Source organism: Rhinolophus hipposideros, assembly GCF_964194185.1.
Source record: "Rhinolophus hipposideros genome assembly, chromosome: 1".
Taxonomy (NCBI): domain Eukaryota; kingdom Metazoa; phylum Chordata; class Mammalia; order Chiroptera; family Rhinolophidae; genus Rhinolophus; species Rhinolophus hipposideros.
Window position 1 is genome coordinate 80,143,478 of NC_138047.1, and position 15,881 is coordinate 80,159,358.

At 37.8% G+C, this 15,881-nt stretch overlaps 1 protein-coding gene across 1 annotated transcript in view; it reads right to left on the reverse strand.

Annotated features, from left to right (window-relative positions):
* Positions 1–366: 366 nt before the first annotated feature.
* PAPSS1 (3'-phosphoadenosine 5'-phosphosulfate synthase 1) overlaps positions 367–15,881 on the reverse strand; it is a 95,075-nt gene continuing 79,560 nt past the window's right edge. Inside the window, exon 12 of the mRNA XM_081054070.1 lies at positions 367–1,085. Within this exon, the coding sequence (XP_080910196.1) occupies positions 947–1,085 (139 nt within the window). The 3' untranslated portion in view covers positions 367–946. The remainder of the gene's footprint in view (positions 1,086–15,881) is intronic.

The window sequence follows — 15,881 nt, forward strand, 5'->3', positions numbered from 1 at the left end:
CAACTTGAGGATATTCCACAAAAATCAAATTTGATATACTGCCCCTCCCCCCTCAACAATGGACTAATTGGCATCCCCCTATCTCCCTCTATCATTCTCTATTACTGGTACAGCCATCTTAGTTTAGGTGTTTAAGAATATTAGACAGATATTTGGGAAAACAGGTTCAGGTTGTCGATAGGCTGAGAATGCATTATTATTTTCCCACTTAAAAATTCCCTATGAAACGTAATGTTAAAAACTAATTATTAAATTCTAGTAATGAAAGATGCCTGTATTTTCCCTCCTCCACCAGAAACTTTTCACAAAAAGGAACGAGTATGTAAAAATAAATAAACAAAATAAAAATTAGAAGTATCACTTAAATAAGTCAAAAGGTTTAATTTTATTGGATAAAGTTCATTCAGGGCTTACACAGATCATAGGAATACTTTAGATTATAACAGATAATAGATCAATAGTTTATCAGAAGGAAGGAAAAAAGTTTGTATTTTCAACATGGAAAAAAAACAATCTAATTGCTACAGATGTCTTGTAATATTCCCAAAACAAGGTCTAGCCAAGTTTATTGTTTAGTGGATTTTTTTTCTTTTTTCAAGGGATGAAAAGTGGTATTTAATGTGTATAGTATTGGTTACAACTAATGTAACAGCTTGAAAAAATCATGAGACAGAAGCATAAATATAAAAAAGACAAGATTTTAAAATTGTACTGTAGGAATATTAACTATAATGAATGGAAAAGATACATTAAAACCAACAGTGTGTTACACTAGTTCAAACCAGAACTCATAAAGCAGACCAAAACTGAGGCTAGTTAAGGGAGATGGTCTGTTTTTAGAAATTGTGTCCAGACAGACACCACCACAATAAAATGCCAGCAGTAACTATGTGGTCCCCTCTGGTTACTCAGTGAAGTGTCAAAGGTGGAAGGACTGGTTAGCAGCTCAGGCTTTCTCCAGGGATTTGTAGTATTCCACCAGCACATTCCAGGCCTTGGGAGCCATGAAACCTTCAGGAGGTTTCTGGCCATCTCGAGCAAGTTTGCGCATTCGTGTTCCAGAAATAAATTCAAAATCTTCATGGCTGAAAGAGAGAGAAAAACATTATTTCACATTTTTAAAAACTTATAGTGAAATTTTAAAAAGCATGTGTCCCTTCCATTCACAGTAAACAAGCTTACTGAAAAAAAATTTTTGGACAAAACACAGTACTCATGAATATCAATGTGATTTCAAATTTTTCATTGAGCAAAAAAAAAAAAAAAACACCATACTATTCAAAATTACCCATTTACAGAACTAGAAAAATATTTTACTTGATATTTTTATTAATTTTATAGATTCGCATGCAATTATAAGAAATAATACAGGAAGATCTCATGTATCCTTTACCCAGTTTCCCCAATGGTAATGTCCTGCAAAACTATAGCATAATATCACAATCAGGATATCAGCACAGAAACAATCTACCGTCCCTATTCAGATTTCTCCACTTTTATTCGTGCTCATTTCTCTATGTGTTTATTTAGTTTTATGCAATTTTATCACATGTGGAGTTTCATGTATATACCACAGTCAATATACAGAACAGTTCCAAAACCATGGCACTCCTTTGGGTTGCCCTTTTATAGCCATACCCATATCTCACTCCCTCCTCCCCAGCCCCTGACAAGTATTAATTTAGAACTAATTTTTTTTAATTAGATATAATTTAGCTAGCACAGATTGAAAACTTTTTAGGAAGATTGAATCTGAAAGGCTAAATGCATACTGCAACATTAAGAAAAAAATAGAATTTCATATTAGCGATAATAAGTGAGCAGCAATAATTACTATTATTTCATTGATGAGATATCACAAAGGTAATTTAGTTCTTCTCATCTTCCTACATAAAAAAAAAAAAAAAACACACACACACACACAAAAGCCCTTACACTACTAAATACACAGCAACTATGGCTATGACACATATTGTCTACTGGTAATTTCATCCTCCTCCCTTGAACAAGAGAACCAACTAGAGAGCAGACCAGGACCCAGCAAGAGTTCTGAGTCGTTAGATCCATCAAATCACAGGTCATGTTTACTCCTAGTCAGCAATTGTATGTTTCCCTCCCTATTTCATTATCTGTGTAGTTAATATGAGGATCCAGTGAAATCATAAACTGCCAAGAACCTTTCCTTCTGGAGGTATGTCAGATACGTTTTAATCAATAATCACATTTCTAGAAATCTACTTTAAAGAAATAATCAGAAATGCAGACAAATATGCATAAAGATAGCTATCCGAAAGTTGTTTTATTGTAAAATGTTACAATAAAACAAAGTTGTAAAATATTAAGTTGTAAAATATTACAAATAACCTAAAAGTTGCAGGTTCTAAATAAATTATGGTACAGTGCTGAGCAGAATTATATAGTCATTAAAGTACAGCTACGGATGGGATAAAATGTTCCTGATTTAATTAATGATAAGTAAAGTAATCAGGGCACACAATTTTATACACAACACCATTTCAATTTTGTTAAAATTGTATCGGGCAGGGTATCGGGCAGGGGGAAGACGGTTACAAAGAAAAATATCCAAACGTTACTAGTGGTTATATCTATGAAGTAATGTCACAGGTGCTTTTAATTTTGTTCATGTTTTCTGCAATTTTCTACAATGATGATTTTTATCAATTGTCAATATCAAAATAAAAAAAATAAAATTATTATCAATAACAACTGTTACAATGAACAAAAGCTTACTGTAAAAACCTCTATCCAGGAGTTCCAGTCAAGATGGTGGGATAGGTAAATGCTGTGCTGGCCTCCTCCCACAACCACCTCAAAATTACAACTAAACTACAGAATGAAGTCTAGCTGAAAAGAAGTCCTATAATTAAGGATATAGAGGACAGGCACATCGAGGCTGGTAGCAGGGGCACAGATGCAGAACCGGCTGATCCCACACCCATGTGTGGCATTTAAAAGTTGAGAGGTATATATCATCAGTGGAGATCACCCCTGAGGAGCGAGGGGTCCCAGCCTCACACACCAGGTTCCCCAACCCAGGGTTCTAGTGCCAGAGAGAAAAGTCCACATAACTTCTGGCTGGGAAAACCAGAGGAGACAGCGGCTGAGTGAGCTGGAGGGCTGCTGGAGTCCCAGGTGATCCTCTTCAAAGGCTCCCTGCAAGGACTTACTGACTGACTCGTCTTACTCTATGCTGGGGAGCCGCCCAAAGGCACCAGGGACGTATGCGGAGGAAACGAATTGTCTGGCTTCACGATGAGGGAGAGAGGGGTGGCTTTCTCCCAGACAGATGTGAATGCAGAAGCCGCTGTTCTTTTGTTGAGCACTTTCCCTGCTTAGCATGCGCACACAGACAGGCACCATATCTAAGTCTCCATCAGCCTAACATCAACATAACAGGACATGGCTAACATGCCCTGGTGATTCCCTGAGACCTCGCCTACCAATCTCTATGAGAGATTTCAAAAAAGAATTCAAAAAAGTTCAGGTTAGAAACATAACTTTGTAAATTTATCAAAACTAAAATGAAAACTAAGTTTGAGAAAACAAACGCAGCAAAAGAGAAAGCATTTGTCAAAGGAGTAGGAAGAAAACCAAGATGATTATATATGAAGGTCATGGAAAAAGAGAAAATTTAAAACGTCAAGGCCACAGAGGGGCTAAGGGAGATGGCTATGGTGGGGGAGGGGGGGAGGAATGACACTGGATTTAGAAATCAGAATTTACATTTCCTTTGATTTTTAGTGTATGATGAAGAAGAGATAGAATGGTAAAATGGCAAAGACAGAGTGCGGAAAAGATGTGATTCTCTCTCTTTTTTTTTTTTTAAAGGAAAAGCGAGGTCTTAGAAAGTGTATAGGCAGAAGACAATAAATAGAAAAAATGAAAAAAGGGAGAAGGATGAACACCAGGGGAGAGGCAATAGGAGAGAAATGAAACGTGGAGAAGAAGGTCTGGAACGAAGAACAAAGGGAAAGGAGCTTGGACAAGGAGGAGGGTCAAGAATGAAGAAAAGAAATAGTGATGATTTGGAGTGAGAAGAAGGGGCACTTAATGCAGGATGGTTTCAATCTTCTCATTAAAGACACAAGATTGCCTTCTGAGGATACCAAGAAAGCACGTGAGAATGAATTGATAACTGAACCCATCAACACAGTCCACTTACCTGCAGGCCGGAGAGGTTCCACCTGAGGATAGGGTTCGCAGAGCTCAGCCTAGACCTCACGTCAGGCAAGGAGCTGAGGGGTCCAGATCTTTCCAAACGTATCTAGAAATCCTTGCTCCAGCCTGATGTGAAGTTGGTTAATTTAGCTGAGAAGCATTTGATACAACATTGATTGAATGTTTCAGTTCCTTAGGAGGTTCACTTATCAGTTCCCCAAACAAGCTTTACTGAGGAAAATTAGGACCCTAGAGCTTTCTGGCCACAGAAATTTTAAATTTTGATTTAAAAACAAAACAAACAAACAAAAAAAAAAAACCTTGTGCCACATGATAAAGTACTTGTTCTTGCTGACAATAAGACACAAGAGAGTAGCAGCTGCTGGATGGTTCTATCTTGACTTTTTGATTAAAGAAAAAAAGCCAGACCCATTAAAGTCTTTTCTTTCCCCAGGATGCCAAGCTGTCTGAAATCCAGAAGTTTGTTTGCATTCCTTCTGAAACTGCATTTTAAAACCAAGGTCCCTAGGTCCCTCTCTTCCTGCCGCTATTTCACACTCCATCTGCCCTGCATGCCACAAGCATTTCTTCACATGAAACTGGAGTTTCTGCTTCCACATGGTGGTCGTTCCACTCCACCCTGGCTACGAAAAACACATTTCTTTCCCTCTGCCGCACACTTATACTTTTATTTGTCACCTACGGAGTTTGCTTTTTGTCAGAAGTCAAGCGTAAGAACTTGACACAAGAGTCACTACCTGCAATCAAATCACCGTGTTCATAATTGTGTATTTAAATAGCATCGTTTCACAGAAATAATTTTAGTATATGTGCTGCCAAAGCGAGCACAGCAGAAATAATTAAATCAAGTGAAAACTGAGACATTCCGGGAATGATCTAAAATTAGTTCTGAACTTTACCTATTAGTAATCAGGAATCTGACAGAAGCTGAAAAAGCTACTAAATAAAGGACCTGAGGCTTTCACTACAAAGCAATTCTAATTAGGCCATCTAATCATACTAGTTAACCAATCACTCATGGTACCTGAAAAAAGAAACACAAGAAGTACGTTTGTTTTTCTCCTTCTCAAAACCACTTGGTCTTAGAGTCTTATAATTCATAGCGTCTGCTCTAAAAAAAAAAGGGGGGGGGGGGTAAAACAGTAGGGAGGGGAAAACCAGAGCATCTAGCAGAGTGTGTGGGACCCAGTGGGCCCAGCATCTTGTCCCATGTGGGACTCACTAACCACATGGGGCCAGCATCTGGACTAACTCCAAAGTACAATGACTCTTGGCCACTTGAGACTTTAGAACCTTTACAACCATCTGCTGTCTTTCAGTGCACATATGTGGTCATCGGAGCCACCAGCACAAGTCGTTCACATTGACAAGAGCAGGGTCAGCAGACAGCTCTTCAAGCGCATTTTTGAAGCTTCATGCTCCATCAAGTCAGCTTTTTAAAAAATGCTAACTAGACAATAAGCGATCAGAGAAAGAAAGGAGAATTTCTTCCCTAATAGAACTAAAAATAATTATGGTCACTTATAAACGAATCTAATGAACTATTTTGGTCCTATTTAACTTTTCATCCAACTTGAAAAAAGCTTACGTACAATACAGTGTACATCAAAACTCTAAGAATTCTTAGGAATGAGGTAAAACAAAAGCTTCTCTTCAAAACCAGATGAATAGCTATTTATGGTTTTCTTTCCAGGAACTAAAAAAGCACTGGTTGGCATCAGACGTGATCAATTTAATGATCTTTATCTCCAAAGACCAACTGAAATACAAGGAAAATTTAATTACTAAAACCTAATTAACCAAAATCTTTAATTCATCATGTTTTCTTCTCAGTACCCCGTCTTATAAACAAAAGTTAGAGAACAGCTCCTCTCCGACATTCAGTCAAATATCGAATTGCCAGGGTTTCCTGAAGTCACTGCAGGCCACTCAATTTTAAAACCCCTTTGAAAACGTATTGGTTCTGCCTGTAGAACTCCTGTCTTAGCTGCAGGGCTTATACAGGAAGTAGTCTCCAAGGATGGCAGCGTGTTCCTCAGAACAGTTCCTGGCACTCTGCTGAGAGGGAGCTCAGCCACGTGTCTCATCCCAGGCGGTTTTATTTGGTGCTGGGCATCTGAGAGCTTCTGGGATTAACTTCCTGAAAACTGGGATCTGTTCATGAGTAATTAGAGGCTTCTTTCAGAAGCAGATGAAAAACGATGTACTCTTTCCCAGTTGAAAGCACAGAAGCCCCAAATTTTGCCCATCAAGATCTTTGTGAGTCCGTTTGAAACCCTTGTTCTCAAGCTCAGAGATAGAGAACACACTGGTGGTTGCCAGAAGCAGGGGGAATGGGTGAAGGAAATCAAAGGTATAAACTTCTAGTTCTAAATTAAGTAAGTCAAGGGGATGGAACGTACAGTATGGCGACTATACTTAATAATACTGTATGGCATATTTGAAAGTTGCTAAGAGAAGCAGATCTTAAAAGTTCTCATCAGAAGAAAAAAAATTGTTTTTTGGTAACTGTATGATGTGGATGTTAACTAGACGTAATGTGATCACTCCCCAATACATACAAATATCCAGTCATTATGTTGTACACCTGAAGCTAATGTTACATATTAATTACAAAACACAAAACCCTGTTCTCCTATACTATGGTTGACTATAGATTTCATGACCCTTTATGGTAAAGAATGGACACACCCATCAGTGCTAGAGGAAAATGAAAAGGAGCAAATGAGACAGTTGTCTGGAAAATGTTTCCCTTGGTGCTGAGGGTAGTGTGGTCTGGGTCTCCCAGTAAAGCAGTACAGGTGCCCTTAACTGGTTCAAGGAAAACCCGCCTCAGTTAATTTTTCTCTAGCACTGATAGGTGTGTCCATTCATCCCACAAGAGCAGTCAAATCTGGTCAGGGTTTTGGGATAGAGAGAGAGAAGGAGCAGACCTTTGACCTGCTTTGGTTCAAAGCTAATTTTCTCCCCTGGCATTGAAATAGTAAATCTTCCACACGGTCTCTACCAGCTCACCAGAGTTTTAATTGGGGCCCTTACACTGTTGCCTGCTTCTCAATGCATGTCCCTGTAAAGCAGGATCTCAGCTCTCGCTCCCCGCACAAGAACGCAGGATATGGTGAGGTCAAAAAGGATTAACAATGGAGCCATAGATGGGGAAGTCATACCAGTATATTCTCAACGGAGGCTGTTCGAGATACAAAAGCAAACATCCGCCAGTACAGGGGGTCTTCCCACACTCCAATCTCACTGGCAGCCAGGAGAGACACAGGAAGTAGGATCAACAGGATCCACAATCCACAATATGCTTGCTAACCTCACTTGCTAGATGCAACCCATGTGTGCTCACAGAGCCACGGCGGTTGTATCAGTGGCTAATGGCTAACTGGTCATAGCTGAGGGCCATCTACTACCTGAGCCAGCACCTTTCCAAGTGAGGCTGAGAGCCTGGAACCTGCTCTCTGGGACTCCGTCCTTACAGTCCCCCTCCCTTTGCCCCATCTTTTCTCTTTCAGATGTTATGACTGATTAAAAGCAGCACATGGGTATTGCTGGGTTTTATAATGAATATAGCACATCTCCTTAAGATGTCCTATCATTCCTAGTATTAACCATAAAAACAAGATTACTTTTATTTCACTTCTAGAAAACATAAGCGTTTCACTTCTCTAGAATGTTTTTCAAAGAGGGGTCTATGAAAGAATGAAGACAAATAATGTACATTTCCATGCCATCTCTTTCATTCCTGATTGTAGGAAGTTTTCCATAAAAATTAGGGAGAAAGCGATCATTATTGGTTGATAAATGATTCTTAAGGGAGCAAAATCCACAAAATCTTTGGTTTATGACTTTTATAAAATGTAAAATCAGAACACTTTCAGAATTAAAATATTTGTTCTGTTACAGAAAATTTTAAATTTACCTTGCAGATATATAATAATGATGTTGTTAGCAACACAATCACTATACTAATTCCATTGCACTTTTATACCCACCAAGTCTTTCCATTAAAAACCCACCTGTCACCTCTGGAATTCCAGAGAATACTGAACTAGTATTGTTGTTTGTTTTGAAATACAGAGGGAGAAGAATATGGGGAGATATTAGATTTATACATTTAGTAAGAAAAAACAAATCAGACTTCATTTAATATAGCAATTACACGTTAAGTCCTAATGATTGTGCCTCTTAAAGATGTTTTGAGTCAATTCATTTCTTTCAATCCCCCTGCGCAACCTACCCAAACCTAAGCTGCCATTAACTCTCGCCTGCACTAATACACACCTTCACACTGAGGATTTTAATATCACAGTTTTGTGACCAAATATCTGGACCCTTTTTGCAATCTGGTCTCTGGCTCTGCTTGAGTGACTAAACAGCTTTGCAGTTTGAACTCTGACTGTCTCCATGGCAAACTGCACTCTCTACTTTGTCTATTTAAGCATTACTTGTTTTACAAGTTTGTTTTGCAAACTCCAATGGAAAATGAGGTAGTGGCCCATGTCTTGTGACATCCTCTGCTGACCAGGTCTTATGACACCAACCGCTGGCCATGTCTTGCAACCCTACCTGCTCATCCTAAATTCGTGAAGACTGGAAAGCCCCGTCACCATAACCAACCAGAAAATATATAGTGTATACTTAGAGCTTAGCAACCAATCCTCTTAGAGGACAGCTTCTTGTGGTTTTGCCCTTAAATACCCTGCCCCACCTCTCCCTCCTCAGAACGCACTTTCAGTTTGTACTGGAAGCTGTGTCTCCCTGGCTTGCAAACCATATTTTTGAGAATAAACCTCTCTTGATTTAAATTCCAGGGTCTTGGGAATTTGTTGACAACACTAATCTCCCTCTCATCTTGCTCTTTTCTATATTGCTAGGTAATTTCTATATATTTATGTGCCGTGTAGGTAATTTCAAACTTCTTTGTTTTTATAAACACAGCAAGCATAGTTATTTTTGCAATCTATGTCTGGTAATTCTAGCTTTGGTGCTTTGTTTGCTTTCTCATTTTTGACTGAACTGTTCATTAAGCTTGTATGATTATTTATGGGAGTAAGTTGAGGCCTGGGACAAAGGTGGAACACTCTAGGGCGGGTTTCTGTTTGCCTCTGCTGAACACTTTGAGGCTAGCTTAGTGAAGAACCAACTAAAACTCTTCAGGGCATGAAGCCTTTGGGGCTGTTTGCATTTTTTGTTTTGACTCTACCCAGGTAATCTGAGTTTGACCCACTGGAGCTGAGTTTTGAGCTTTTGAGCATAAAGCTCAGTGCTCTGCTCCCATTCTCCTTTGGGGTAGGGGAAAGGACTGGATTCCCTTCAGTTTCCTCCTTACACTTAGGTGGGAGCGTCTCCTGTTGGACTCCCACCTAGGTCAAGACCATGAAAGTCAATACTCAAGTTTGCTAGGTTCAGCAGGACAAAAGCTTCAATGTTCAGCTTACCTGAAATACTAGCTTTCACTTAATAGTTTGGCCTTACAAACATTGTATCAGTGCCGTAACACTCTTATGAAAATGTTTTCTTTTATCCAGCATTTTTAGTTAATGTGTTGGGAGAATCAATCTGTATAACCTAACTTTCCTAATTACCAAAAACATGAACTTAATATCTAATGCACACTGTAACACTTTCTTTTAAAAATCTATTCCAGTTCATACCTTTCAAAGAACTGCCTTATCTGGTCTCTGTCTCTGTCATCCTCCTCCTTTCATTCTCTGTTCAACCTACCCTGGCCTTCTTTCCAAACCATCCATGAGTCATCTCACCTCAGGGCCTTTGCACGTGCTTTGCCCTTTGTCCAGAATGCCATTACCTCCTTCTTTACCAAGGTAATGCCTACCTTTCTGGAGCTCAGAGTAAATGTCACTCGCTCTAGGAACTCATTCCTGATAACTCAAATTTGGTCAGATAAGTGTTAGCAGAGCTTCCTGCACGTCTTTTGCAAAGCACTGAATTAACTGTGTTGTTAGTGGTATACTGTCTGTCTTCTTTAGAATATAAGTCTCATATGCTCGCTTTGGCAGCACATATACTAGAATATGTCTCATGAGGACAATAACAATATCTTCCTATTTCCAACTATTGTACCCAGACCTAGCAATTACACGTACACAGTAAAGACTCAATAAATACTTAATAAATGAATAAAGCAAAGTCAGAAAGTTTTGTTAATTTCAATATACCCTGCTGATTTTCAAGTAAGATACAGTTAAATAAAATATATAATTTGATTTTCAAAGATATACATACTAGTACATCCCTAATTTGATTCAAATGTGTAGTAGAACAAAGAACACAACAGATTTTAAATTAGATCTTATCTATTAACAGTCATGCAGTAACTCCCCACAGTAAAGTATGTGTAAAATCTACAAACATAGGATGAGACTTGTTGGTAAATTCATGCAATTACAGTCAAAATTCTACAAGTTTTCAGAAGAAACATCAAAATTAATTTAAAAAAAGTATTTTATGAATTAATGGAAAAGAAAGTTCCCCGGTACTCTAACAGAAATACTTGTGTATTAAAAAGACTACTCGGCAAGAAAGAAATTCACACAAGAAATATTTCAAGTCTATGACAAGACTTAAATGTGAAGAGAGTAAGGTGAAAGAATAAAGGATTTCAAGATTCTATATAATGGGAAGAACAAGTAACCAAGGAAATTTAGGATGTGAAGATAAATGAAGGCAAAAGTAAAGGAGATTCTGGGCAAGTTAAGTATATCAAGAAATCTAAGCAGAAACGACCATTAGCAGGGTAGACAAAAGTCTACGATGGCCTTCATGACCTTCACCCTATGGTGTTGCTGCCATCATATGTCACCATATGGTAAAAGAATTTTGCAGATGTGATTAGTTACTAATCTATTGACCTAAAATAGTGACATTATCTGAGTCGGTCTGACCTAATTATTCAAGCCCTTTACAAGTAGAGGAATTTTCTTGGCTGATAGTAAAAGGGGAAGTCAGGGAGATTCGAAGTATGAAAGGGGTTTACCACAAAGGAGGTTCTATTGCTGAGATAGAGAGGACCCACAAGGAAGGACCTAAAAGTGACTTCTAGGACCAGATAGCAACCCTCAGCCAGTAAGAAGACAGGGACCTCAGTCCTACAACCATAAAGAACTGAATTCTGCCAATGACAAGGGTCATCTTGGAAGTGGGTTCTTTCTAGAACGTTCATTCAGATAGGAGCCCAGCCTGGCCAGAATCAAGCGTAGCTCACCCAGACTTATGATATCAAGAACTGTGAGGTAATAAATGAATACTGTTTTAAGCCACTAAATTTGTTGTAATGTGTCACACAGTAATAGAAAGCTACACAACCAGCAACTTGGAAACACTGAAGTGTATACTCATATAGCTTTAAGAATCCCGGCACAGAAACCACTGGGATAGATGAGCTCTACCATGAAAAGTATATAAAGAAAGGAAGAATATATGAAAAAGCCTCAGAGGATGCTTACAATTAGAATGCTTTTTAAAAATGACACTAATAGTACATGATTTAAAGTATACCCCAGCATTAAAAAAATATGAAAGGAATAGTATATTAATAACGTGGAAATAATTGTACAGCAAACATTTATGCCTACCTGTCCCTTCATTTACCCATTGCCACGAGGCACTCTCACTCCTGTGCTCTCTTTTCATTAGTTGCTATTTCAATAATCTGAACCATAATTTTACATTTACCCGAAGATTTACTGCGTAAAGGAGAAAAATTACCAAAATAAAAAAGAATTATCTCTAAAAGTTTGTTTGTACTATCTGAAAGAACAGGCTTTAATCTTGTAGTCCTTGAGTCACTATTATAGCTAACATGAACCTACTTAAGTACAAACAGATGATTTTTATCATAATTCCTATCAATAATATCTTGCCTAAATCTTCATGAAGTTTGTTTTTTCTCCCTAAGCCTTGTCTTACACTGGTATTTACTCAAATCAAAAGGTACAAAATCATTAATTACATAAAAGTTGGCATTGAATAATGTCCATTAATCAAACATAAGACAACCTCATATGTGCATAATTAATAACTGTTTTCTCACTACATCAAAGACTATCGCCTTTCCATAAAATTTTAATCACTTTCCAACATATTCCCATCAACTTAATTATATTTGAACACAATGTAAAAAATTAGAAAACTAAGGCAGCTTTAAAGCTCCCCAAGTTACAATTTATTAAGATTTGGTAACTCAAAAAAATTCCAAGAAAATGAGCCACTCATGCAACTAATATAGAATTCATCATTGGAAAATCTTATGAGAACTGATGTAATTATTTAGCTTTTGAATGATTAAAAGAGAGACTTAAAGCAATACTACACAGATTTAACAAAACATGAAAGTTATCAAGGGCCTCTCAGCACATCAGTCAACTAACTACAGACAGATGGATTTTAGAGTCCTGCGTGTGATTAAATCAGCTGATCTTGCAAAGAAGCCACAGTAATGAAACATATAGGCACAAGGGACGTATAAAAGAAAAGCTCCAAGTCTGTTTTGTTTTGTTTCCTCATCAAAATGGAAACTCACCTAACTTTTAAGTATTTGGACACTAGCTAAATGATTGTATTTTTCTCTCTTCACTCTATAATTGACTGATTATTACTTTCAAAAGAAATTATGTTCATAACGTCTTGTACACAATTAAACAAATTGCATGCTGGGTGAGAAACAAAGGGTTGCTTGGCCTAGTATTCCATCTCTGACAGTATACGTCTTATAAACTTGCAGAAAGAGGACGCTACCCTCATCAAAGGTTCTCAGCTGGGAAGCTTCCAAAAGAATTACCAACATGTAGGCAACTCCCCAGACTAAGTACAATAGCCCCCCTTATTCATGGGAGATATGTCCTAAGACCCCCAGTGGATGCCGGAAACCACGGACAGTACTGAACCCAGTATATACTACGTTTTTTCTTATACTGACATCCCCATGATAAAGTTTAATTTATAAATTACACTAAGAGATTAACAACAATAAAATAAAATAGACTTATAATATACTGTAATAAAAGTTATGCAAATGTGATCTCTCTCTCGATTTCTCTCTCAAATTATCTGTACGGTATGGTACTGTACGTACCGTACTCAAATTGAGTACGTACTGTACTCAAATTATCTGACTGTACGGTACTCACCTTTTCACTCCAAGGAAGCACTTTATGGCTTCTCTTTGGCCTATCTGAATTGCCAGCATCACGACTCTTGCACTTTGGGGCCATGATTCAGTAACATAAGGGTTCCTGTGATAACTGAGATGACTACTAAGTGATTAGCAGGCAGGGAGCGTACAGTGTGGAGACACTGGACAGAGGGATGATTCATGTCCCAGGCAGGACAGAGCAAGATGGCATGAGATTCCATCACACTACTCAGAATGGTGTGCAATTTAAAACTTATGAATTGTTTATTTCTGGAATTTTTCCATTTAATATTTTCAGACCACAGTGGACAGCAGGTAACTGAAACCATGGAAAGCAGAACTGGACAAAGGGGAATACTGAAAGTTAGAATCTCTCATTTTGACCCTACGTGATTTAAACTACAAAAGGACAGGATTGTATTCAAAACTTATTTAATACATATTTTTACTTTCAATCACCTTCTGTGGTAATATAGCTCAAGGTTCAATATAATTGCTTTTATTTTTCTTAAAATTATTTTTTTTAAAGCTTCTAAGGCATTCCTTTGGTAGAATAATCTATTTACAACTCTTAGCACACCACTTTTATCGCTGCATTTTTTTCAGACAGAGAAATGGTGTGTGTGTATATTCCATCTCTGACACTATACGTCTTATAAACTTGCAGAAAGAGGACGCTACCCTCATCAAAGGTTCCCAGCTGGAAAGCTTTCAAAAGAATTACCAACGTGTAGGCAACTCCCCAGACTAAGTACAATAGTCCCCCCTTATTCATGGGAGACATGTTCTAAGACCCCCCTAAGTAGATGCCGGAAACCACAGACAGTACTGAACTCAGTATATACTATGTTTTTTCCTATACCGACATCCCTATGATAAAGTATATGTGTATATATATATATATATATATATATATATATATATATATGTACATGCGCGCATGCGCATGCACACACAATTTTAAGCCAAAACAAAACTAAACACGCCACAATTCAGAACTATTTATAGGTGTTGGCAGTCTGATTTTGTACAGGGTAAAAATGTTCTGGTTTATTGCAAATTCTTCTCATGGTGTGGTTCTGGGCCACACCAGATCTGGGCCACATTTCAGATGTTCAGAAAATAATAGTCTAGAATTGCTCCTGTCTTGAATTCCACACCTACGCCATAGGGAACATTTAGTTCTTTTATGCTTGCCTGTACCAGTTACATAAGCCTTTTCTGTTCATTGATTCAAGATTTTCCTGTATTTTAGCTATAGTTCATCACTCAGAAAAGCCTGCAACCATAAAATAGTGCATTTTCTCCAGAATTATTTACATCACGAAATGAGAAGCCCACAAATTCTTCTGACTTCATTGATAATAGTCTTTCTTTATCCAGATAATTTATCATTTATCTCAAAGAAATTAAATGACACCAAACTTTGTCTATTTCAGAAACAAAACGTTTTAATTTTTAGAAAGGTTTCTTTTTCTTTCTTGTCCCCATTATAAAGTGGGTCACACCAAACGAGGATACAGGGTCAGGGTCAAGATCATTACTGAACACAGCGTCAACTATAAAGTACTACAGGAAAAAGGAATGAGAGCACTCAGATGAGAGGTTATCAGAGTACGGTCAATTATCTATTACTACCTGTCAGTAGAGGCGAAAATGATAAAACATAAATAAAAACTCATTATTTGTTCTATCTGCTGAACATGAATTGTAATTTGCACTTAAAAAAAAGCAGATATACTAAATAAGCATCAATCAAGAAAACAACTCATATGTAAAAGTACATACTAAGACGTAAAAATAACTAAGGGCTACAGATCATGAAAACAACTACAACTTGAGCTAAGAGGGAATCACCTTGATCATGGCTATCATTCTAGAGATGAAGAAATAAGGCCGGAGATCCTGCAGGACTTTCAAGTCGCATAGCAAGGATGGGCTTGAACCCATGATTTCAGATTCTAGAGACTCACACTCTTCTAGTGCCACTCTAAAGTTACAGAGTGTACTATCTATTGGTATCTATCATCCACAGATAGAAATTAATACATTGCATCAGTCAAAGGGAGATAAATCCATGCTCAATACTACCAATAATTTGTACTAAAAGCTTGTGAGTTGTTTGCCCCTCCCAAGATCTCTGAAGAAAGAAGCTACATTCTTAGGGGTCAGGAATACGGGCTCTGGAGCCACAGTGCTTGGGTTCAACTGCTGGGCTGCCATTTATTGGCTCTGTGACCTTACATAATTATTTCACTTTTGCATGCCTCAGCTTACTACTAATCTATAAAAGGGGGATAATAGCAGTACCTCCCACATAAGATTGTTGTAGGACATAATTAATTTAATATCTGTAAAGCAATTAGGACAGTGCCTATCACACAGTGGTTGCTAGAGTATTAAATTCTCACTCACGACACAGAGGCCCTAGACTTAGCAGAATAATTAGTCACTCTTAAGTCCTTAGACCACTTCCATACGCTCAGTAAGATAAAGGAGATATGGCAGGCACAGAAATGTCAAT